The sequence below is a fragment of the Tasmannia lanceolata genome, unplaced genomic scaffold (assembly GCF_043159265.1).
Source record: "Tasmannia lanceolata isolate RefF3 unplaced genomic scaffold, GAP_Taslan_0.1 ptg000020l, whole genome shotgun sequence".
NCBI lineage: Eukaryota > Viridiplantae > Streptophyta > Magnoliopsida > Canellales > Winteraceae > Tasmannia > Tasmannia lanceolata.
Window position 1 is genome coordinate 12842594 of NW_027518697.1, and position 26371 is coordinate 12868964.

General features: G+C 37.9%; 1 protein-coding gene across 3 annotated transcripts; it reads left to right on the forward strand.

Annotated features, from left to right (window-relative positions):
- Positions 1-880: 880 nt before the first annotated feature.
- On the forward strand, positions 881-23824 carry LOC143855185 (uncharacterized). 3 transcript variants are annotated; one of them, XM_077365406.1, is made up of 8 exons: positions 883-2294; positions 4175-4274; positions 6548-6616; positions 11872-11989; positions 22281-22369; positions 22579-22640; positions 22764-22836; positions 23366-23824. In XM_077365406.1, the coding sequence occupies exons 1-8, from the start codon at positions 1774-1776 to the stop codon at positions 23435-23437; spliced, it is 1104 nt and encodes a 367-aa protein (XP_077221521.1). In that variant the 5' UTR covers positions 883-1773; the 3' UTR covers positions 23438-23824. The 3 variants fall into 3 exon arrangements, with proteins under 3 accessions (XP_077221522.1, XP_077221521.1, XP_077221519.1); XM_077365404.1 differs by having other exon boundaries at positions 885-2294; positions 22764-22860; XM_077365407.1 differs by lacking the exon at positions 6548-6616 and having other exon boundaries at positions 881-2294; positions 22764-22860.
- Positions 23825-26371: the final 2547 nt, after the last annotated feature.

The following is a 26371-nucleotide window of genomic DNA, read 5'->3' on the forward strand; positions in this document are numbered from 1 at the left end:
CCACACTCTACCGACACGACACAATCCTATATTTTCATAGACTGACTTTTCACTGAGTCAACCCAACTTTCACCGAATTGACCCTAGTCAGATCCCAAATTTCACCATTTTTACACAGAATCGACTAGTTTAAGTGGATTTTTTTTGGCTGGCATTGAAACGCTTTCCACCATTGATTAAGTTTGTTTTAAGAAAGATAGAGGTAAAAAACGGTGTGAGTTACCTGTAAGATAGCCGAATTTTGCTAGTTTCACTATTGTGACAGATGTTGCTTGCAAGAATGGTCCGGCAACACATAGCACATGGAAACAAATTGTCGGGGAGGCGACGGCCAAATAGGAGCATACAAAGCAGTGTCACAGTAGGAAAACGACGATCAAAGAAAACACAGCAACAATTCGTCAAATAGACAAAAAGTGAGGAAGAAAACGACGATCAAAGAAAACACAGCAACAATTCGTCAAATAGACGAAAAGTGAGGAAGAAAGATGTAAAACTATCTTGAAGAGTATTTTCATCTATTTTTCCTCGTTAGGCAATTTTGATGTGAAATATAAAAAAAAAAAAAACAAACCGCCAACAGGCAGCAGGCTGTCATATAAGAAATAAACGTATTTTATAGTTTTATTCCCAACGAAACAAGGATTTACTTTTATTTAGAAAAATCAAATAGTCAGAGCGAAATTTTTATACAGTATGAGTCCTCATAATCCAGTATTTTTAAGAAAGTACCGGATGACCCCCTCCATACTTCATAGGATAATCCAAACTGTTCATTTGTTGGGCTATAACATGAATAGGTCGTGCCCCAAAAATCATTTCCATTGATGACCCTAACCCCCCAACCTATAGAGGTTCTACCCTTCTCGCCCCCCCCCCCCCCCCCCCCCACAAACTTCATACGGCCCAGTCCATAGGATCAACTAGTTTCCCTTCCACAATAATTGGCATGCTCGTCTCGGGATTCGCAATGTTCCTGAATTCCGAGAGCCGCTCTTATTATTTAAACTCAACAAAATCCCTTTCTCTTCTCCCTTTTCCCATTGGAGCAAAAGTGGATTAAAAAAAAAAGAAGGGATATATATGTAGAGAGAGAGAGAGAGAGAGAGAGAGAGGGTTTTTTTCTTCATCTCTCTAGTGCAGCAGTTAGGGCTATTTTTATTCTGTTATTCTCTCATTTCTTTCTATTTGGATTTGAGGAGGGTTTTGTTATTAGAGTTTCTTTTCGAAGTTGGAGGCTGAAAATTTGAGTTTTGGTGAGGAACTAGAGTTTTGGGATGTAGCCTTTTTTTTTTCAGATATTTGGAGTGCGATTTCAGTGAGGAATGGAGTTTATTGGGGGTTTTCCAGTGCTATGGAGTTTAAAAGTTAGGGTTTTGGGTCTGGGTTAGGGTCTTCTTAGAGGGATAGGGTATTTGCTGGTTTTTTTTGAGCTATTGAGGTTGGAATTTGTGGTGTTTTGGTGCAAGTTTTTTTATTGAGAATTCTTGAGGTTGAAGGTAAGGTGTTTGGCTTCAAATTAGGACGGTTAAAGGGGCAATTTTGAGTCCTGGACTGTGTTTGAGGGTTTCGTCGAGCTTTCGAGGTTTTTTGGACCGTTTGGCGGTTATTTGGGGATTATTAAAGTGAAATTTGGAATTTTGGATTCAAGAAAAGGTAATTAAAGCTCGTGCAATGTGTGTTTGAGCATTTTAAGGGTTTATAAGTGGGAATCAGAGTAGTGGATTCTTCATTGGTTATGGAGTAGGCTTTGAGGGGTTATCTTCAGCAAAGATGGCAGCTAATTATAATATGGGTTTTCACCATGGAGCGATTCCAGCATACGCCTTTAATTATCACGCGATAACATTTCAATCAGGGGCAATAAACAGTTCAGATGGGATGATTGGTATGGGGGATTCTGGTGGGATGAACAGCGCGCCTGAGATGATCTTTCCTGAGAATTCTGGTGGCATGAACAGCGCGTCCGTGATGATCTTTCCTGGGAATTCTGGTGGGATGAACAGCGCGTCCGAGATGATCTTTCCTGGGAATTCTGGTGGGATGAACAGCGCGTCCGAGATGATCGCGTCCGAGATGATATTTCCTGGGAATTCTGGTGGGATGAACAGCGCTTCCGAGATGATCTTTCCTGGGAATTCTAGTGGGATGAACAGTATGACAGAGCTTAGCCCAACTGGGAGTTCTGGGAGTGGTCTTCTTCTTGACACTGTGCCAGGGCTCAAGCATGACTCAGGATTGGCTGTGGATTGGTCTATTGAAGAACAGTCCTTACTGGAGGATGGTCTTGTCAAGTAGGTTGTTTATTGTTTTCATGGCCTTCTTCGTTCCTGATCATTTATTGTATTTATAATTTATGGGTTCTTTTCCCTATGAATTTCTTCTTTGATATCAGTAGGTGTGTCCGAGGAACAATTTGTTCATACTGATTTGAACTAGGAATGGTATTTATGCGAATAGTGAAAATGAATTGTGATAATTGAATTTGTTTAGTTCCAGAATGTAAAAATTTGGATATATTTTCTTAGTTTTGAGATAATAACAAAGATCAAGTTGTATAGCTTTATTATTGTTATGGCCTTTTTTTTCCCTGACCATTTACTGTATTTATGGGTTCTTTTCTGCATGAATTTCTACTTTGATATCAGTAGCTGTGTCCGACGAACAATTTGTGCACGCATACTGATTTGAACTAGGAATGGTATTTATGCCAATGGTGAAATGAATTGTGATAATTGTTATGCTGAATTTGTTTAGTTCCAGAATGATTGGATATATTTTCTTGTCATGAATAATGACAAAGATCAAGTTGTATGGGTTGGCTATGCGTTACTCCCACAGTTAGCAAAATTGAGAAAACAAAACATGAGGGAAAAAGTTAAGGTGAAAGTCTCGTTCGCAATATGATGTTTTGTCCCTTTTTTGTTTTATCTTTTTTTTTTCCGTGAAGAGGTCAATTTGCTGCTCTTATTTTTCATGACATTTTCTTAGCCATTCTTGTATTAAATATTCATCATCTTTAAATTGATCCTTTTGCTGCAGCTTCACTGGTTACATAATATCTAAACCCAAGTAACAATTAATGTAGTTTCCTTTTTGAAGCTGAAACTTATTGCTAATTAAACTTCTGTTTGGATTAGAATCTACTTCCAAGTGGCTGTTGTTGCTTTCTCTTGGATTTTAGTATTAATTAAATTGTATGTTTTCCTTGAATTGCTTGATTTTAGTTACTTGAATTTTTTCATTACAGCCAATGGGACAAAGGCTTAGTTGAGTTGAGTTGAGCCAATGGTGTTTGCTTGTCAATCTTAGTTAAATGCAGCATCATTAAACTAGATGTTATAAGCATAGTTACCGTACGTCCTTAGTCAGGTCTCAATCTTGCTTCGGAAGCTAAATTCTTCTTGCTTCCCAAATTTAGTGGGAGTGTACTTCCTATTTAGGTGATTTTTTTTTTCCTAAAAGAATGTTTTCCCATTTTGATAATGCCAAAAGTGCATATTTAGTACTTTAAATGATCCTTTTAAACACACTCTAAATGAGTCTATCGAAAGATTTTTTTGAATGGCGTGTCTTATGTTTCAATAAAACTAGGAAATGATTTATGCGCTCCAATTTTTGTCGTGTAGTATTTAAAGGGTTGTCAGAGGAATACTACGGTTCTCAAAAAGCTCTTAAAGCCCTTTAAATACTACACGACAAACATGTGGAGCGCATATTTATCAAAACATTGGAGCGCTGAAATCATTTCCCTAAAACTAATGCGATCTTTAAAAAAAAAAAAAAAAAAAAAAAAAACTTAAAAACTAAATATAAATGCCCATGACGCTTCCCATGACTCTTTACTTTCCCCATTGCCTTCTGCATTTTCTCCTTTTTAGATCCCTTGGTTCCCACATCCTCTTCACCCATTTGCTTTCCATTCTTTCATCTATGGTTAAAAATACTAGTCCAACATTTTATACTGTTTTTTTTTCTTTCTATATAAACCTTTTGAAATTTGTATATATGAAATTAGACTAGTGTTTTTTTCTCCGCGTCTTTATGCAATAGGATTCTCATAGTAATTTTCTCATTTTGTATCTTTTGATTTGATACCAACATTATCTCTTATTTAGGTCCTCTGCCTGAATCTTTTCCTGCACTTATTGATTTATTACATACTAAATTTCAGATTTTCTGATGAACCAAATATTATGCGGTACATCAAGATTGCAGCTACACTGCATGAAAAGACTGTACGAGATGTTGCCTTGAGGTGTCGGTGGATGACAGTGAGCTCTCTATTTCTTCTTCTTTATAATGGCTTGCTGAAATCTCATCTTTTTCTTTTTCTATCCAATAAGATACATTTTTTTCCCTATCACATGGATTCATATGATTTACGTTGTTAAATATTAACCTTTTATTTTAGTTTGTATTTCAACACTTGGTTAGCATTATCCCATTTCAAAACGACTATTGTTGCAAATATAATAATTGCAACGACCCATTTATCATGTTTCAGTCTTTCTTGAGATTTTTTTTTTCCTTTGCAATAAATCTCCCTCGAGCTATTTGACTGCTAGCTATCTCATAATGTAGGTTGCAAATAAATGAACAAATAAAGTCTAGGAAAATTTGGATCCATTGTCTCATTAAGTTTTTAACTTTTCATTTAAAAATATTTAATAGTCAAAGCTGTATATAAGACTATTGGATACTAGTATTTGTAGGGTCATGTGTGGCTGTATCAATGCCATATCCTATTCTATCCATACCCTTTATGTTTTAGCTTCTTCTTCTTTTCTTCATCAGCTCTCTCCAATTTCTGCCACTTCCATTGGTGATTTCCATTGCATAGGTCCACACACTTTTGAATAACTTTTAGCTGGCTAATCCATTCCACTCATTTGTTATACCCACCACAAGTTATTATTACATCCTATGGAGCTCTTTTCTGTCCGTACTACATGTGGATTCACCGAAAAAAGAAAAAGAAAAACGAGTGGACGTATGATTTAAATAAAGATAAATTAAACAGGTTCCTTCATAAAAGGGTACCTAATGGTACTACATTAACCAAAGCACAGTATTTTCTATACCTTCAGACAAATTGTGTCTACAAGACTACAACTGCTCTATTTTGTAGCTATCTGCCCTACTGTTTCTCATGATTTTGGGTTTTGGAGATACTCTTATTTTGTTTCTTTGATAGTTCAAAATTCAAGTTGTACATGTGCAAATAGAGGCCTTTATGGAAACCTTTGATGTTGTTGAGCCTTCATTTGGTGTATTTCTGCCCTATTTATATGGAAACCAACTCAGTTTCTTGTCAAAAATGGGAGTTGGAGTTTCTAAATCATTGTACTATGGACTGGATTTGCTATAGTGGCTTTTGAGATCCCGGATTTTACTTTTGATGCTAGGTTACAATATAGATTTCCTATTAACATACAAAACTAAATCTGCAACTCCAGCTCTTCAAGGTGCTTGTAAGCTAGTTCAACAATGGAGAAGTCTGTAGACATACATGGACAGCCACTTACCATTCATCAACACTGGTTAATCTGCACACCGACCCTTGCAGTTTCCAAACACTTATCTGTTCTACTGTAGAGTAGCTTAATTGCTCTAATAGGAAGAGCTGAATTCTCAATTCTCAGCAGTGCAGATGGAGCATGCATTATTTGCTGGAGTATATGCTATTCTCTTGACCCAACTTTTTTTCCTTGGTGGAAGCTAAAACAGCTTTTTTCTTGGTCTTCTTGGTTATAGTAAATTTTCTATGGAAAATTTCCACCATTCATAGTAAATTTTCTATCATTCAATTTTTTTTTCTATTGATCATTGCATGGTTTAAATTAAAATGTCTCGAGGCATTCAGTTCTCCTATTTTAGGTTTGGAACATATCCAATGCAGTTAAGGTTTAGAACACCAACAGCTTGACTTCCCATTTCTCCACGGCCTTTGATTTGGCGTAGGAAAACTTGAAACCAAAAAATTGAGTGTGAGGGTACTATCAGTATAGAAAATAAGTCGTTAGTGAAATGATTGTAAACAATGATCAGGTAGAATTAAGATTGTGAGAATGAAGAGGAGATTGCGTCTATATAATCCTTGGCAAGATAAGCAAGATGTTTTCACTTGGAAGTGGACATGGCGTGAGATGATTCAATGGGCAATGATCAGTCTGGTTTTTTGCTTCTGAGTTCCGGTAACATTGCAAGGTGTAAACAACTCTAGACACATCCAGGTCTGTCAGCTGTGGTAGCATGTCAGGCCATGTTTGGCAGCCTTGAATTTTTTTCCTTTGGAATATTAGTTTATAATGTGGTGAGAGAGGGGTAAGGAGCATGGGAGGAGAGACTTGAGAGGGTAAGAGTGAGGAGAGGGTGAGAAAAAGGCTAAAAACAGGGGGAAAAAATCATTTGATAGCTATTGTTAGAACTTGTTTACATATTCAGACTTTAATATCGTTTAACTCCAATTCATTTAGCTGGACACTAAAGTTGCATACTTGATTCATTGCCTTCTAATATTTGTTTATTGTAAAACCATTTATAGAGGAAGGACAATGGAAAACGACGCAAGTCAGAAGAGCCCTATGCAGGAAAGAAGATGAAAGACAGGAAGGTAAGGTTTTCATGTGGTCTTCTCAAATCTCTTTGATTAATAGCTGGTAAATCAATGCAAGGCATGAAGTGCTGATCAAATCTGTTAAAAGGAAGCCTAATCAAAGCGGACAAATATTACAATCTTACCACACACACACACACACACACACACGCACACACACATATATACACACACACACACACACACACACACACACACACACACACATATATATATATATATACATATGAGGAAAGTGTTTCTACTCGGTCCCCTAGATAAGCTTATCTACTCCTCCCTTTAAAAAAATACAGTGGGCCCACGCTGTTTGGATGATCCAAAGCATTCATTTGATAGGTCTTAACATAGATAGGGTGTGCCCAAAAAATCAGCACCAAAGGGTCATCCTAGCCCTTCGTTTTGTAGTGCCTTGTGGTGCCCAGAATGGACACATATAAACGTCCACGTTTATATGCGTCCATTTTGGACACGGTGTGCCCAACAAAACGAAGGGCTAGGATGACCCTTTGGTGCTGATTTTTTGGGCACACCCTATCTATGTTAAGACCTATCAAATGAATGCTTTGGATCATCCAAACAGCCTGGGCCCACTGTATTTTTTTAAAGGGAGGAGTAGATAAGCTTATCTAGGGGACCGAGTAGAAACACTTTCCTCTCTCTATATATATATATATATATATATATATATATATATATATATATATATATATATATAGAGTTAAGTGAAGCTACACATACATGTAGCTAACTTAGCTACACCGACGGCTTAAAATACAGTGGGCCCACATTGTTTGGGTGATCCAAACCATTCATTTGATAGGCCCTCACATTGATAGGGTGTGCCAAAAAATCAGCTCCATTGGATAATCCCAACCCTCCAAATTGTGGAGGAAAAAAGGGACAGATTTGTGAAGGCTTTTACACGTCCATTTTTGCCTCCACAAATCGTAGGGTTGGGATGATCCTATGGAGCTGATTTTTTGGGCACACCCTATCTATGTGAAGGCCCATCAAATGAATGGTTTGCATCACCGAAACAATGTGGGGCCCACTGTAATTTTAAGGCGTCGGTGTAGCTAAGTATATATATATATATATATATATATATATATATATATGCTAAAAAAATGTGGGGCCCACTGTAATTTCGTTCGCCGTTTCGTTTTGGCGACCGGAACGGAAGCTTCGGTGTTTCGTTCCGCGTTTCGGTCGAAACTTTTCGTTCTGCTTTTCAGAGGGATTTTTTTTAAATAGTTAAAAATATGAAAAAAAATGCAAAAATCAGAAATTGTTAGAAAATTAGAGAAGCTTAAAGAAGATTAGAGTTCAGTAGATCTTAGTTGGTGGGAAAGTGTGTAAATGAAGTTTGTAAGAGAAGGGTGAAAGAGAAAAGTGTGGAAAAACAATTGTTAATGGGGTATATATAGCGGTGTGAATGCTTGTGGATGCGAAAAGGCGGAAACGAAATGAAATATACAACTTAGTGTGTGTGTGTGTGTGTGTGTGTGTGTGTGTGTGTGTATTATTTTAACGAATTTGTCAAATCGACAAGGGGTGGTTGTCGGAAAAAATGTTAATTTAGCCATAAAGACATACGTCACCATATTAGTGAGCTGAAGAAACCATTTTTTTTAAATAAAAGAAACCATGGTTTTATGCAACTACTTTTTAACTTACTTTTAGTTTTCATGTTTACTGTTACTGATCCTCTTTGAGACCGTCGGCTGAAAAACACTGACAAACAGTGAACTCATATAGAACATAATTAGTGCTTGCAGTCTTGCACATCAGTAAGTGTCTTTATTTAATACCAAACCCACATTAGTGCTCTCGAATCTAAACATATTAAAATGTAGTGCTGTTGTAAATTTCAAATGTAGTTACGACATGAATACTTTTGTTATGTTGTGCCTAATTTGCAATTCCTTGCTACTAGTTAGTAGGAAGGATTCTATCTTTAGGCGAAAGAGATCTACCTTTAGCTCTAATGATTCTTCTTTATGGGATTTTTAGTGACAAGGTAGAGATATTTGTATGTATAATTACTTCTTGGAAATTGTAAATTTTCATTTAAAAAAGGAGTACTTTTGGCATTGCAGTTTTAATACCTCATATGCCAAACACTAGGAAAATATTATGGCATGCTAAATATTGTGTAATACTTCATATGCAACTGAGCCAGTCAACATATATCTTGTAAGGCCAAGGCACAAATTGTTTTTGGGAAATGATAAATGCACCCATTGATACTAAGATTACATTGGGGACCAGGAGTCCCATCCTGTATTACAGAGTATCTGAACAGGCATACCCTGGACTAAGAACTAAAAACGGAAAATAGATACAATACCCATAACCTGTTTCTCTCCATTATAACAAGCACACCCAGAGAATTTCTTGGTACCATCTTCTTACACCATGCCGACCTTTCCTCAGTAATCTCTCCACCCCAAACTACCAGCATTGCATCAACCGAATTGAAATACTCCTTCCAAGACTAAAAGTACAAAAACCGGACAAAAAGCCGCGAAAGACCATAGCCTCTCAGCCTTAATTGGTTATAATATAGCTCAACTGGAATAAGATCTCCTCCAAGTTGCCCAGATCATACTAAAATTTCATTTTGAAATTAAATATCGGCAACTAAGAAAACCTAAAGGTACTTCTGCTCCAATCTAGAGTTTATCTACCTTTACTGTGATTCCACAACCAAGCGATCGATTTCAAGTTAGAATCTTTTTCAAGGGATTGCATTCTACCTATGGCTCAACACCTAAGATAGACTCCCAAACAGCAGCCAACGATTCTAGAACCCCAGAAGATCAAATACACAAAGGTATGGAGGAAGGCCTGGAAGAGAAGGAAAATACTGAAGCTTAAATTGAAGAGAGTAGAACGCCTAGACGAAGACAAAGCTGATAGCCCATTACTTATCAAAGTCCCCCTCTCCCGACTTCTTTGCAGCCTCTTTTTCTTTTTTCTTTTTCTCTTCCAAGTCCCTTGCAGCCATTGCCAGGAACATATCATTTGTGGCCCCCAAATTTTCTTCATATCCAATTCCAAACACATCCCCAATTGACAGCAGATCATCCAATTCTTCCGAAAAGTTAATGCGCCCCTTTTCATTACTTGGGACACATGTGACATATCTATGACTGCAAAAGGCTGCTGTACATCACATGCGATGGATTTAAGGGACTTGATTGCCATCGTACACTGCAGCTGGGTGTCCCAAGTAATGAAAAGGGACACATTTATCATTTCCCTTTTTTTTTTTCGTGACTCAAGTTCGTAACATTGTTTTGCCCAGTTTTCTGTACCATACACTGGATGTTTCCTTACTCATTCTCATGCACTGCCTGTACTGTTCCCAATCCCATATGTGCTTTCATGGTTTCAAGCATCCCCAAGGATTAAATCGTTCTTTCACCCGTCCCCTAGGATTTAGACTTTCTATGGAAAATTGGAAACCCATTCTGTAATATCTCCTATATAGTTTTTTCCCTTTCCTGGAAAACTATTTCATGACCTAACGGTATGATTCCCGAAGCTATTTTCTAAAATTTGGGTGACCTCACTGCATCTGCTCTCTGAAGCTGTTCATGGTAATGGATCAGATTCTCAATGCTGTTTCCAAAGTAATGCTTCTGGAGGGAGGGGAATGAGTTTCCCGGCAACTGGTTCCATGGTATAAACTGTAGACTGATGCTCATCATTTGGGATCCAGTGCTACTTTCACAATAGTCTCGTGATGAAAGCAAACAAATGATAGATCTCCACCAGACTATTCCGTAGATTTTACTAGTTGGTAGGCTTTATTGTTCAGGAAATATTTGTAAGACTGCCAATTCCCAGCAATAGGTTAATTTGTCTGAGAAAATGGTGGATGGATTTGGTGGCTTGTTTCTGTCATCGCATCAGGTGGATTTCTCAAGTATAAACTCTGGATTCTGGACAATTATATGCATCCAATTTTCCCAATCCAAGCCACATTTGGTTGACTCATAGACAAATCGTCTGCAAAGAGAACTTGCAAGATTGCTATTATTCGGATAGTGTACCAATTGAAGTTTATTGTCCAAATGAGTTAATGAGGATTCTGATATATTTTTGTTGACCTTGCCAAAATCATTTAAGAAATTTCCATAGTCAATGTTACATTCCATAATCGGATTCACAATATTGACAATTTATCTGTGGGTTCAACTTGTGAATATCAACTTTTGAGATTCTTGTCACTGTTATTGTACTTATTAGAATATTTTTGTTCTGAAGTTTGGAATGTTTTTTGTGGTAATAGGAAATTGTTTTCTTATCAATCAAAAGATGCAACAAAGTTTAAAATGTACTAGCATGAGCTTCTAAGTACTTAACTCTTCTAGGAAGATATGTAAGCCTATCACAAAATTGCAGTGCTCTTCTTCTGATGTTCGTTTTCACCCAAAAGACAAGAATATTATTGGTTACTCTCTGGAAATGAGCCTAACTGTAATTTTGCATTCTGTATGTCATTTTCGTGTTAGTCTGCACAACAATCAGGTACATGCAAATTGTTAACTCCAACTCTGCTAAAGTCATAGAATTGAGGTTTAAAATACCATATCGAGCGGCAACTCTGCTAGCTCCGATACTGCTATATGAATATATTGGTGGCCTTGACCGATTTTTGTTTTAATTATTATTGTTTTTTAATTGATTTGTACCAGCTGGGCAAATTGCCTCGGGCTTTGAGTCCTTGGCTTGACTGAAAGACATGGTGAGGTCAGACTAGTCATGACCCATGCACTTATCTTTCAGAATTAGTATAACTTGGCTGTTCGGATATTTTATGAAAGTGCAGAAATTTTAAACCTTGAACCAGATGAAATATTAGTTTTAGTGAAAAATACAAATGTCAGGTTATGCTGCAGGGTTTGTGCTTATCTTCCATGTTTTTTCGGTGATATTGTGTAGTTTTTGGATGCCAATCATGGACCTGGTAGATTTCATTAATTTTCTAATTGTGCCGCTTTAAGTTTGTAATTGGTTATAGCTTGTTTTCTAAAAATGGTTAATACTTTTTTAGTCTGTTACCAAACACCCCTTACATAAACCAACTTCCAAAATTCTCAACTGAAGGAAACCATTTTATTTACAAATTTATGATGAGCTTGTGACTCTGTAAATAAGGTTTCTTTTTCAGTTGTTAAATGCAATCTATAGTATGCAATGTTAATTGAAGAATCGTGATTCTAAAGATTGTGCTTCTTCAGGAAAAGCTGATGGATTCTTCATCAAAGGCAAATATTCCTACGGCTCCACAACCAACCATGGCTCCACCTTCTTTTATAATGCATCACACCAAACACAATGATCACATGCCGTGTGGAGGTTAGTTGCTTATATTCTCTAATACTTTTAAAGTTTAGACAAGTCTTTGCTTTCAGCCTTTCACATGTTCCTCTACAATGCATGATACAACTACATTTGCATTAAATTGTTTTCTTACCTTACATGTTTATACGCAATCTTGCTTTCCTGTTTAGGTTTTGGGATTTTCTAGACAATTTCGCAGAAAGCCATTTCGCGGCTGGCTTTTGCATGATAGAACAGCCAGCTCAGATGAATTAATGAACAAGACAAAATCTTTCAAAAGTCAACATGTGTGGCCGTTCTCACATGCAAAACCTAGCCTCGAAATGGCTTTCCGCGAAACTTCCTAGCAAATCCCTTAGTTTTTTTACTTTCCATATAACTAGGTTTTTTATGCTTCCCTTATCACTTTTGGATTAGCTTTTGTTTCTGCGCATTTTTCTTTTTAACTTTTCATTTGAACTTCATACTTAAATGTTAAATTTTATGCGTTAATATTCATGTTACAATTCCCATATCAAATCTATTTATGTTACAACTCCCATATCAAATACTTAAATTTCTCAAATCCGATATACTACAGAACAATAAGTGAATTCCTGTGTTATAGATGTCAAGAAGATAACACAAAATTTTACTGGACAATTTTAAAGGTTTTATTCTGTTCTCATGTTCTATTAGGCATATTGGAATTGATTTCATGTTTAAAGGCTATGCAACAAGGATACGTTGCTTTTCAAAATAGCTACCCGTGAAATGCTACATGCCTAAAACATTTTGGATACAAGGACAATGACACTCATAAATAGAGGAATATGGGATGGGCCCGGTTATCAAGGGTAGCCCATTAATGCTATTGGAGATTCAGAAGCCCAGGGCATCTAGGCCGTCACCGAATTTGGACCCTTGAATCCAATAACATGCCTTCTTTCAACGCAAGCTTCTTTTGGCTTGATTTACCTTGCGACCATAGAAGACTGTGGGAGATGGTCCATTGCCCTCCAATTGCAATCCACAAGAAAAGACGATATGTGATCTAATATCGCTATCGCCAGATCCTAAGGAGTCTGGGAACTGTTATCGACCAGAAGAATGGTCGGTTAGTCTCCTCCTTCCCTGTTTGGTGGATGAAGCAGCCATGGTTCTTCAAATCTTTCGGCAGGAGGTGCCTGAAAGCCTGAAAGGATATGCTTTCTTTGGTGAGATGGGTCTAGAGCTTCAAGAAGAGGGCGAGCTGAAGAGAAATAATCATTGCCAGCCGGCTTGGCCTCTGGGACAAGACCTAGCTTTCATGGAGGCCTTCGATAGGCGGACCCTGAACAAGCGAGAATGCCAGAAAATCAAAATCTGAACTCAATCACTAATCCAGGTATGAGGACTATTTCCAACTGGTTGGTTTGTTTCCCTCCTCTTGTATGCTGCCGGAAAGAGGAAAAAGGTTAGCAGAATTGTATCCGGACAAAACCCCCAGACGAAGTTTGTGCTGATCCAAACTCTTCTCTGATCAGGCAGGAAAATGGAGGAATAAGGGGAGAGATGGCCATGGGGTCAGAGAATGCGTTAGTATAGAAAGGGAACCCAATCAGCAGAATTGTGATCATCCGATTGATGGAGAGGTTAGTCAAAAAAGTTGGGAAGGTCTGAAGGGTGATCTGAATGATTTAATCATCGATCATTTGATAGAAACTAGTAGGGTGATGGGTCTAACGTACATTGTATTGGACGAGGATATGAGGAATTTTTTCCAAAAAGCTGAAGATAGGGATGGTAATTTCAGTGAGAAGAGAGACCCTGTAGAAGAGGGGAGAATTGAAAGATGGAAGAAAATCATTAGGGAATTGGTTTGCGTTCGTTCAACAATGAATATTGAAAGTATATCGAATGGTAAGCCCATAGGGGCAGAGGTAGAGGCAGTCATGGAGGGAGTGTAATTCAAGGGGGGAGAGTAAGAACAATTTTGCATTAATGATGATTGTAAGTTGGAATATTTGTGGATTGGGTTCCTCAGAAAAGAAGGCCCATGTTAAAAAGTTACTTCTCAAATGGAAACCAGATTTGCTTTGCATCCAAGAAACGAAGTAGAATCTATAAATTGGCCGCTGCTAAGGGAGATTGGATGTAGATCTAGATGGGATTTTGCCTTTTTAGGGGCTGTAAGGTCAGCAGGGTGGATACTTGTAGCATGTGATAACTCGATATACGAGTTAGTTGAAGATGTTACCAAGGGATTCTGGTGTAGCCAAAAGCACGAAGAATGAGTCGGGGGTTGACCGCCGTCGACCTCCGATCAAATAAACCTTCAAATCCATGAAGGGTGCTCGTTGAATCCATGAAGAGCTGTTCTACGAATCCACGAAGAACAAGAAAATAACACTTTCTCTAAAGAAGAAAGGAAAGAACTTAATTTCAATAATTGTAAAAAAAAAAACGTGCAACAACCCTTGCACATAGGTATTTATATAAAAGCAGTAACTTCTTTCTCTAATAAGACTTCATCCAAACCATTGATCTAATCTAACGGTAGCTATTAAACCCTAAACAACTACTATACTTGCCATCTATATGCCCAATAGGAATACTCAACTATAGGAAATAGAATCCATGAGAAATCTTTGGCATGGGAAATAGAAGCAATGAGAAGATTTTGCTTCCTTCCCAAGTTATCCTTCCCATATGTTTAGGAAACCAATGACCAAAATAGTGATGTGTTGGAGTTTTGGAAAATTGTTATCCTTCCCATATGTTTAGGAAACCAATGACCAAAATAGTGACGTGTTGGAGTTTTGGAAAATTTCCAAATCGTTCTGCCTTGTATGGCCACGTCAGATTCTCCGACTCCGTGTTATTGAAAATATATTGGTTAATTCCTTTTGGACTTTAACTGGAGTCTATGGCCCAAACCAGATAAGAGATTATTGTGTTCTTGCTGAGCTGGATGGTATCCGAAGTCAGTGGTCTATTTCGTGGTGTATTGGCTGAGATTTTAATCAAATTAGATTTGTGGAAGAAAGGGTAGGGAATAGTAGAACAACATCCAATATGTTGGAATTCTTAGATTTCATCAAAGGAATGGGATGTCGATCTTCCGTTAAGCGGAGATCAGTACACTTTGTCCAGAAATGCGAGTAGGAGGAGGATAGATCGTTTTCTTATTTGCCCGAGATGGATCACTCTACGTTCTGATGTTTGGCAATGCGCTCTGTCCCATTCTATCTCTGATCATTGTACTCTACTTCTGGATCCTCGATTAGAATCCTGGGGGCCTATCCTATTCCGCTTCGAGATGGCTTGGCTTGAAGAGCCTAAAATGCAGGAGAGAGTGGGAGGGTGGTGGAAGGAAGCGGTTTTCCATGGTCTGGCTGATTCCGTATTCTCTCTTAAACTTCAGTGTGTTAAGGAAAAACTCAAAGAGTGGAAGCGGGAAAGCAAAATGCCGAGGGTAGAAAGAAAGGCTTGGATTCTAAATCGGCTGCAGAAAATAAAATGTAGGGAAGGAGAAGGTCTAGCCTTTGCGGAAATTATAGTGGAAATGGGAACTCTAAAGGATGAACAAAAAAGACTAGTATTACAGGAGGAAATCTTTTGGCGACAAAGATCTAGATCCAGGTGGCTTAAAGAAGGGGATAAGAATACATCATAATTCCATGGTATTGCTAGTGCTATAAGAAGGGGAACCGTATTTCTACTCTACAAATTGATGGGGTGCTTAATGAGGACAAGGAGGTAAATAACTAATAACTAAAGAAATTGTTGATTTCTACATATCCCTTTATTCGACAGAGGAAGGGATGCACCCAAGACCCGATGGCGTTTTTTTTCAACGGAATTGGAGGATCGGCTTGTGTTGGAAAATCCATTCGATGAAGAGGAGATAAGGTTGGGTCTCTTTGCACTTAGTAGAGATCAGGCTCCTGGTCCTGATGGATTTTGCATGGCCTTTTTTCAGTGGTGTTGAGAAGAAGTGAAGGATGACTTGTGTAAGTTCTTCAATGCCTTTTATGATGTTATGGAATTGAATAGAAGTACATGGGCTATTTTTATCATTTAGATTCCTTAAGTTCATGGGGCTGTTCGAGTCTTTAGACTTTAGACCTATTAGTTTGGTTATCATTCAAAAAAAAAAAAAAAAACGACCTATCACTTTGGTGGGATGCTTTTTATAAGGTTCTGGCGAAAGTTTTGGCTGAGCGTTTGAAAAGGATTCTTCCTAAAGCTATATTCAACACCTAATCAGCTTTTGTCCAAGAGAGGCAAATTTTGACGGCCTTTTGATAGCCAACGAAGCCGTGGACTATTATTTTAAAGCTGGCTTAAAAGGAGTTGTTTACAAATTGGATATGGAGAAAGCATATGATAGTAGATTGAGATTGTCTAGATTACTCATTGGGGCGAATGAACTTTGGTGATTGATGGCGTTCTTGGATTAGAAGTTGTGTATCTTCAGCATGATTTTCAATCCCGGTGAATCGCTCTCCTAAAGGCTTTTAAATCTTTTAGAGGTTTAAGGCATGGAAACCCACTTTCCCTTTTCTTATTCCTGATAGCAGCTGAAACATTAAGCAGGATGATTGATTAAGGAAGACAGATGGGGATTATCGATGGCTTTTAAAATTGGAGCCCTAGGAGAGGTCTTATCTCACTTGCAATTTGCGGATGATACTCTTATTTTTAGTGAGCCAGATGAAGGAAAAGTGTTGAATCTTAAAGTGGTTCTACAATGCTATGAAGTGGTTACTGGGCAAAGAAATGAAGAACTAATTTAGGAAACTAGAATCCTTGGAATCCACTTATCAGACAGCGAGACTGAGAGTTTGGCGAGTCTCATTGGATGCTTGATTGATCTTTTTCGAACAAACTACGTGGGCTTATCGTTGGTCGAAGAAAAGTGATGTAGGCACCGTGAAGAAAAAGAGAAGAAATGGAAGAGAAATAGACGACAGGGGAGAGAATTAGAAGAATAGGGGAATAAGAGATGAAAATAACCTGAAGAAGAGACGAAATTAGGGAGAAGAAGAAGAAGAATAGAGGAGAAAGATGAGATGAAGACTTGGGGGAGAAGAAGAGAGGCAATTAGAGGGGAGAATCTCAATTCATTTAATCATCAAAGTTAACAATAAAGCTCTAAAAAGGCTTATGTATAGGCAAATAAGCAACCTAAGAAATAGAAATCTTCTAAAATAAGAATTCCCTAAAAGACTAAGCTTCCTAATTCTAAATAATATGGAAAATAAAATCCTAGAAACTAGTAACATGAAAATAAATATACTAGAAACTAAATAATACGAAAATAAATCCTAATATCTGCATCATTCTCCCCCGCTTGAAAAGAACTCGACCTCGAGTTCTAGTCCACCTGGATCAAATATGTAGATGAGCAACTCGAGCAATAGCAGTAGTAACACATCAAACTCTGTCATGTATAATACGCGTGAAAACCGTGAGAAGCGTCTGAAATGCCGATGGAATGAGAGTGAAGAAATCGCCCATGTAGAATCACAATAACGCAACCCACGCGGAAGAAGCAATCTGGCTGGAAAGATAGCAACGTACTCCTCCTGGATCGGTGGGATCTGCATAACAACTATGAGTGGTACCAATCGGGGAACATCCTCCATATAATCAACATAACTGGTAGCTCAGTAGGCGCAGGAGAATCAACATGAAAGTCATCCGCTGGTATCTCATCTGGCTCAGTAGAATCAATAATAAAATCAACGTCTAGGACTGAAGCTGGGGCGGTGATGTCAGGCTGATGGACCCCATGATCAATCTGCGGAACAAGATCATATGTGTCGGCACAAATCTCGACAATCTGATCAATCAGCGCAAATATAGGGCAATTCTCTGTAATATGCCCACGATCATCTGTCTCAGGTAATGGCTCAACAGTCATGTCACTCGGCTCTGACTCAGGACGATGCTCGATCAACTTTGTCAAGGGAAAAGCCTCACGTGCATCTGCCATAGAAATTTGAAGCTGGCTCTCCAAATCTGACTCACGTATACGACGCACTGAATTTTCAGCTATAATTTTAGCTTCGCAAATATAATGACGGTCTTCTTTTAGTCGTTCAAGAAAGGCTTCGACTTTACTTTCACACTACACAACACTCTGTATTCTCGCTCACGATTCAATCTCTGTTGATTTAAATAGTCGAGCGCATAAATATTCATAAACGCATCACGAACATCCTCCCAACGACAGATTGGCTGCTCACGTCTTCTACAACGATTTGTTTCAATGTGGCTCCATGAGCATCGGGCTTGTCGTCCCACAGTTTCTTTAGCCCAGTAGATAGTCTGGCGGTGATCATGGCCATTGTACTCATGATATGCGTCTAGAGCATCAATCCAACGAAAACATGCATCCTCATAATAGTGAAAGCGAGTGCGGCCATTCCAATAGCTGTCGACGTACCCATCAAAAAACGGAATAAATGGTGGAGTCATAGAGATCGATGACGAAAACTGAAATCAACCGTCTGATCTGTATGGCATGTCGAAAGCAACACACTGTCTGTCGCGGATATGAAATCGGACTAGCTTTCATGGGTTGCCAAAGCTACACGAAGTAGTGCTTACGCTCGCTACTGATTGCTGAAAGTGTGCCACAACTTTCGTGTTGAGGTTGAGGTCCAATTTTGAGCAGAAATTGCTCGGGTGAGGAGAGATAAAATGCGATGGAAAGAGGAGAGAGAAAGTGTAGAGAGAAAATGAGGAGAGAAAAAGAAAAAGAAAATTCAATTTCTGCTTTTTTTTTGGTGGGGGGGGGGTTGCCTACTTTAAAAGAGGGGGGTTAAATTGGTCTGTACTAATTGGAGGGGGGTGTCTGAAGGAATATGGGGGGGGGGCGAGGTGAAATATAACACCTTTTTTTCTTCTTCTTCACTTGACAGACTCACATGAAAAAAGTAAGTAAAAACAGGGGGTTGCCCAAGGAAATAACGGGGGTGGGAAATGAGTAGACTTTTATAAAAAATGGGGTGTCTAAGGTAATAATAGGGTGTTTGATCTACCCCCTTACCCTTGCCTTTTCTTTTTCTCACGTAACACCCTGCTATTGTAGGCAAGGTACCTTACTTTTTTTTTAATTATATAACACACGTACACATAAAGTAAGCTTGAGAGGGAAGGAAGCTACTTAATAAAGTAACTTTTTGCTGTTTTCTCTCTCCTTGAAAGAATCATATGGCTACTCCTTTTGGCTTCCTAATAAATGCACAGTACTTATGTTTTGGCAAACGTGTAGAAAAAAGGCAGCTTACCTTTCTTAATGTGGAAGTTGCTGTGTCTGTCTCTTTTCCTTTTATGAAACTTCTGTGCAAGTTCCCACAAATTCTAATTTCTAACAGCAGTTGCTTTCAATATATGGGGCCCACTGTTGCTTGTTTGAGAAGGAAAATTCTCCCTGTTCCTAAAGTAACTTCACTTGCCTTTATTTTTGTTTGCTTTACTTATCTCTTGTCTTTTCTTTGGTGACCTATTGCTCCACGTATCCAAGCAAAGATACACTTTACTTTCTTCTTTTCGTTTTTTTTCAAATTTCCAAAACAGGTTTTGGTGTTTGGCCTTATCTGGAATGCCTCCTGTTACTGTTTTTTTTTTCCCAAAGGGAATTGAGGGACAGACAGATGGTTATTAGAGGGGACTGTGTGGCTGAGATTTAGGACTGATTTCAACTTTCAAGGGTGTGTTTTTGCAGCCAAGAAGGAGGGTTTTATTTCGTGGAAACTAAAGGGTTAAAGGAGATATTGGATACTGGTTTTGAAGCCTCTGGACTGGTTTTGAAGGGTGACGACTGTTTGGGTGAATTTTTTTTTGGAAGCAAGGTACTGTTCGAATTCAAGATTCGAGGATGAGGATAGATGGTGCTGATGTGTTGACTGAAAATTAAAGGCTAAAATTATGAAGGAAGTATTCGGATGGGTAAAAAGATGGTGGTATTAGGTTCTTGAAGGTGGGCTGGAATCTTATGGGACTTGGACTGTTGAATCAAGAAGGGCTCGAAATTTTGATCAAAATTTCCTGCAGGTTTGGAGTTGAGATCAAGAGAAGAAAGTACCTCGACTTAGAGTTGAAAATTTGATGACAATTCGCAGTTCGATCTCCGGAGACTTGGATCTTTTGCTCTGATACCAAATTGATGCAGGATCTCACAAAGAAAAGCTTTGATACCAAATTGATGTAGGCACCGTGAAGAAAAAGAGAAGAAAGGGAAGAGAAATAGAAGAAAGGGGAGAGAATTAGAAGAATAGGGGAAGAAGAGACGAAAATAACCTGAAGAAGAGATGAAATTAGGGAGAATAAGAAGAAGAATAGAGGAGAAAGAGGATATGAAGACTTGGGGGAGAAGAAGAGAGGAAATTAGAGGGGAGAATCTCAATTCATTTAATCATCAAAGTTAACAATAAAGTTCTAAAGAGGCCTATATATAGGCAAATAAGCAACCTAAGAAATAGAAACCTTTTAAAATAAGAATTCCTTAAGGGCCCGTTTGGGTACCCCTTGCATTTGGATTTTGAGTTGAATTTGGATTTTTAAATCCAAATTCGGCGTTTGGCAAGCCTTTATGACATCTGGATTTGGATTTGAGTGAAATCCACAAGATTTACAAATTCCTCATGTTAGTGTAATTTTTTGGATTTATAAATCCTTTCTGCGAGAGGTTATTCATAAATCTAAATCTGACCCGTAAGGGGTTAAAATGACCAAAATATATCAAAAAAATGTTAAATGACTTAAGTACCCACATGACATTAAAAACTGATTAAAATACATCGTATTACGTAAAATGACTAGAAAATCCCGAGTCAAGCAAAATGATCGAAATACCCCTATACCAGGTAAAAATGACAAAATACCACCGAGTCATGCAAAATGACTAAAACACCCTTTTGACATAAAAATGATCAAAATAACTTCATACAAGGTAAAATGACTAGAATACCCCATATCATGAAAAATTACTAAAATACCCCTAGATCAAGTAAAAATGACCAATGGCTCAAAAAATGACTAAAATACCATCATAAGATAAAAATGGTAAAAATACGCCATATTAGGTAAAATGACTAGAAATACCCCTGTACTAGGTAAAAATGACAAAATACCCCCGAGTCGTGCAAAATGACTAAAATACCCTTATGACATAAAAATGATCAAAATAACCTCATATAGGGTAAAATGACTAAAATATCCCAAGATCATGAAAAATTATCGAAATACCCCTATATCAAGTAAAAATGACCTATGGCTCATGAAAAATGACTAAAAATACCCTCATGAGATAAAAATGATAAAAATACGCAATATTAGGTAAAATGACTTGAATAGCCCCGGGTCATGCAAAATGACCGGAATACACCTATACCGGGTGAAAATGACCAAATACCTTGAGTTATGGAAAATGACTAAAAACACCCTTATGACATAAAAAAATGATCAAAATACCCCCATATAGGGTAAAATGACTAGAATACCCCTGGATCATGGAAAATGGCTAAAATGCCCCTATATCAAGTATTTTAGGGCTTTTTGGTTTTGTTAGATTTCAAATTAATATTCAAAGAGCATCCAAACAAAAAAAATTAATTTAGATTTGAAATCCAAAGCTATACGTGGTCATCCAAATTTAGATTAGAACCTGTCTCTTGGCCTGAAATTTAATCTCCCAAACTTTTTTTTTTTGTTTTTTTTGAGAAGGTTAATCTCCCAAACTTATGATATGCCTCTATAATCTTCTATGATTTCCGCATGCGACATATATTCTTGAGGATGACTAATAAAAAAGTTTTGGCCTGAAATTTAATCTCCCAAACTTAGGATACGCCTCTAAAGAGTTTTGGATGCTGTTTGAAGATTTGGATGGAGTCTCGCTTAGTCACTCGCTCGGATGCTGTATATTTGGGTACTTCCTGGTGGCATCCTCTTATTCATACATCTACATGTTACACATGTATGGGCAGAGCTATCAGTTGCGACCTCATTGGCGTCTTTTAGGTGTCATTATCCCGTCATTACATTAGTATATTTTGGCTTTCTTAGTAGTTTTCGTAGCACGTTTTTTATTATAACTGTTGTTATATTGCAAAGCTGTTAATATTTACTGTACAACATTTTTATCAGTTTTATGTTATTTTCTATCACTTTTGTTGGTTCTGTGAAAAATGATATATTTGCCAGTGTAGATTACAGAGCTTTCTTGCTATTTTGGTTTTTTTCAACTCTTCGCTACTAATACCATTAAAAAAAAAAAAAAAAAAACTTTTCACTACTAACTCATATGTTGAAAACCTGTTTCTTTGGTTAGTCCCAGCAATAGGCGACGCAACTAGACATCTTTTGGATGAAAATGCTCAAGTTTTTAGCCAAATCTCGGCTAATCTCGAAGCATTCAAGGTGAATACCTCACACTTCTGTCATCTTCTATCGATTGAGATTCCATTGTCTTTTTTTAAAACAATTAATGTTTAGAATAATGTTTCTCAGTAAAACTTGTGCTGGTAGTACTTCCCTTTATTGCAAGCATAATGTTCCTCGGTAAAATTGTATGAACCAGCAATCTCCATTTTTTTCACCATTGTTTGAGTGTTGTGGTTTACACACAGATACAGGAAAACATTGATCTCTTCTATCACTCGAGGAATAATATCATGGCCATCCTAAATGAGTATGTGATGCCATTCATGTCTGAATTGGTTTACAGTGCCAACGTTTTCATCAGATTAGTGTAAATGCTGACATTTGGCGTGTTAAAATGACTTTTTTTTTTTTTTTTTTCCATTTTGTGCAGAATGAGAGATATGCCTGGAATAATGAGCCAGATGCCGCCATTGCCCGTTTCAATTAATGAGGAACTTGCCAATGTAATTCTCCCTAGCACAGCTCATGTAAGCGCTCATAGCTGCCTAATTTGTTTCTGTTCCCTTTGTTGACCAGTGAAAACATTGTGACTAAATAATCACCACTGAATAGAAGGTGTTAAATAACAAGGATGATAAGAAAGCGAGTTAGAAGCTAAATTAATCACCACTAGGATGTTAGGAGATAGAGCCTCGACACAACGGTAGGATGTTAGGAGATCTTTGGGAATTAAGAGTCTTGTGTTCTATTTTAGAAATCTAAAACTTGAATTAGTCCTTGGATTTGAAGGTGGTAATAATTTTATTCCATACTGGCGAAGCACTGAGGCATCATAAAAACAAAATATCTTTTCTTAAATTTAAGAGCGAACGTCTCTTTCAAGTGGGATAAGCCTTTGAGAGGTATTCTTTGCTATGATGCCAAACAAATTTATCAACATATTTCTACATAATGATTCATATTGAAAACCATGCCATTCCCATCATCTTTAAGCATACCTTATTTCAAAATAATAACTCACTTTGCCTGCAGGGATTAATGTTCGGCACACACGGCGGCATTGATTCAGGTGGTATTTGTTTGAAGCAAGAGCCGAGATGTTGATGAGTTCCGGAATGAGATTCCAGGGCATTCTGACTGATGTAAGTACACAATTTTCTTCTGTATAAATGTATGAAGCTGCAGCTTTCTTCTCCTTATTTACACACATCCCACGAAGAGGAATTTGTTGTAAAGATCCCATTTTTGGAATCTAAGAAATATCAGATGGTGATCCAAGAACCAGTTAATAAAAAGCCTGCCCATAACCTGGGCTCCAGGGAGACATTTTTGTATGTTACTATGCTCTTGATTTCTGCCTATCTGTATATACATCATGGGACAGGAAATGTTGGAATGTGGCTTCTTTTTGTCTATACAGTTGTTCCCCAGCTACTTCAACAGGATATCAGAAGAAAAAACAACTGTTCTTTATAATATTTTAATTACTGATCTTCTGAGTGTTCTTTATTCATTTGTGTTAATCTCTTGAAACATAATCAACTTGGGTTTATTAGGTAGTTTGGTTGGTTTGGGGTGAAACATAGTCTAATGGTGGTGTGGAGTTTGGTTGCATGTTTTGAATCAAACTATCAGGAGGAGAGGAGACTACTTGCCTTTTCTCTCCTTTGTCTGTCCACCTGCATAACTCTTGTTCCTGCCAGTTGTTTTACTAGTAGTCTTTGAATATAGCACCCTCTCTCTCTCTCTCTCTCTCTCTGGATTACTAGCTATACGAGGATAAAATAACCCCGGCATTCCCATCCTCACAGAAAACAACCCCAATAATTCGGTGGGTGAATTAAAGTTTTTCACACTCTACATGTCCCATGAGAAAATTATTCCTCCGAAAAGCTTCATATCTTATCCAATCTACTAAGTAAAATGCATATCCTGAGATTATTTCTGCCAAACGCCTGAATTAGCGGAAAAGGAATAGGATTCCGATTCTCATTTCCTAATCCGTCTGTACAAATGCATCCCTGGTATTGATCCCTCACATAAAAGACATGGAATAGACTAGAAAAACGTGTATCATGTCCAGTGTACAGAGCTATTATTTACATGTACAAATGCTTGTTTTAATAATTGCACAAACACAGCTTGTCTTCTCTTTTGTAATTGGCTTGAGAAAGCTTTTTGGGAACTGTAAATCTGTAATAACCTTTGACAGCTCTTTAAATAATAAAAGACAGGAAGAGTTTGTGCAATTATTAAAACATGGTTGTGCTAATATTCCCCCATTTCTTCCCTGGGCCACCCCCTGTAGTGTAAAAAGTAGTGTTAACTGTACTATACCGGGGGTGGATCGGGGAAGAAAACGTGGCAAATAAATATTGATATTTCCATCCACATGATGGGCCCCACCTATCACTTAAACATCCCTTCCAATAGGATGATCCTAACCAGCGCCTAGACATGGACGGTAGTTAATATATTTGGGCAATGGTCCACACATTCAATGGCCAAAAATCATCCTTGCAGAGCTCATGACATAGCGGCTAGCGTGGGGATACAAATGGACGGTCAAGATTAGCTAAACCAAAATATTAGCAACACAAAACTACTCTTAAAGACTAAAAACTACATTGGATTAAGATAGGGCCATACTTGGATTGCAGTAATTTTCTGGAAATTTTGGGAAAATAAAAACTTTTCTAGAATTTTATACTTTTCCATTGTTTGAAGATTACAAATGAAAACAGTAACTTAAACCACCGCAGTTCCAACTTTTATTTGTTGGGACCTATATATTTATAATAATATTCCTCTAAATAAGCCACAAGGATATCACTTCCCTCTAAATCAGGGTGCAAATCGGGTAGAGGGTTGTGTCAGGTCGGGTTGAGGCCAACCTGTAGGCGAGGAACCATTTACTCAACCCAAACCGGACCCGACCTGATTTCCAGCCCGATGAGGTTCAACCCAGCCACCCGACTCGACCCGAGGAACCCTTTTTCCCAACCCCTTTTTCCCGACCTGAGTTCAACCCGAGTTTTTAAGGTTACTAAAAAAATGTCGGGTTCCACTTGGGTCGGGTTGCCCAGGCCCCAAACTCAATCTCATTAAAGAGAAACTCAGATGTGTATTATTGTGCTCTTGATGATGCAACCACTACTAGTATAAAACACAATTTCCATGTAATGCTCAATCTCCAATTCTGGAAAGGCCATTGATCAAATGAATTAGGGAAAAACATAGTAGGCAGTGTCCTTCCGCCCAATGAAAAGCATGGGAAGGAAAGTAAGGATTGGCCGGAGGCCAATCAGGTAGGAGAAAGGGGAAAGGAGAAGGAGATAGTCCCCCAGACAAAGGTTCCAAGACGGCAAGAGACTCAATGGAAGTGGAGATTAGCAGGAAAATTAAGTCCTTTGGAGGGGGGAGCACACACCAACAGAAAGGGGGTCGGAATCTCCCGGGGATGAGTCTTAAGAAGAGGAAAGAGGAATTTCATTTGATTCGGAGGAAAGAGTATCCTCTGATGAGTTCGAAAAAATGGCTACATTGGGAGACCATTTAGGAATAGGATATCAGGAAAACGTAGAAGAAATAAAGAAAATGTTCTTAGATATAGAAACAATGGACTCTGAAAAAAAGAAAAAGAAAAAGAAAAAGGAAAGACCCCGCGTGAAGGTAGAAGGGAACTCAATGCTCTTAAAAGTTAGAGACCCTCTAAATGTTTTGGATTCCGGTTACGGATAAACAATAGAGAAATTTGGCCTTTCTGCTCATTGTTTTCTGGGAGCCCTTAGAGGAAGATAATCTATGGCGATAGGAATTGTAGATGCTGCGGCCTTTTAATATAAAGGACCTGATTTCCAAGGGAAGCTCCTGTGCTGGTTAATTTTGTAAAGGCAATTGTAAAGATGTTCGTTTATTTGCAGGAGCAAAGGATTCACCTAGGAACAAAAAACATGTTAACGATCCACACCTAATGTTTCTGTAACTCCATCTACATCTAATGTTAACGACCCACTTATGAATTTCTACTATGCTCAA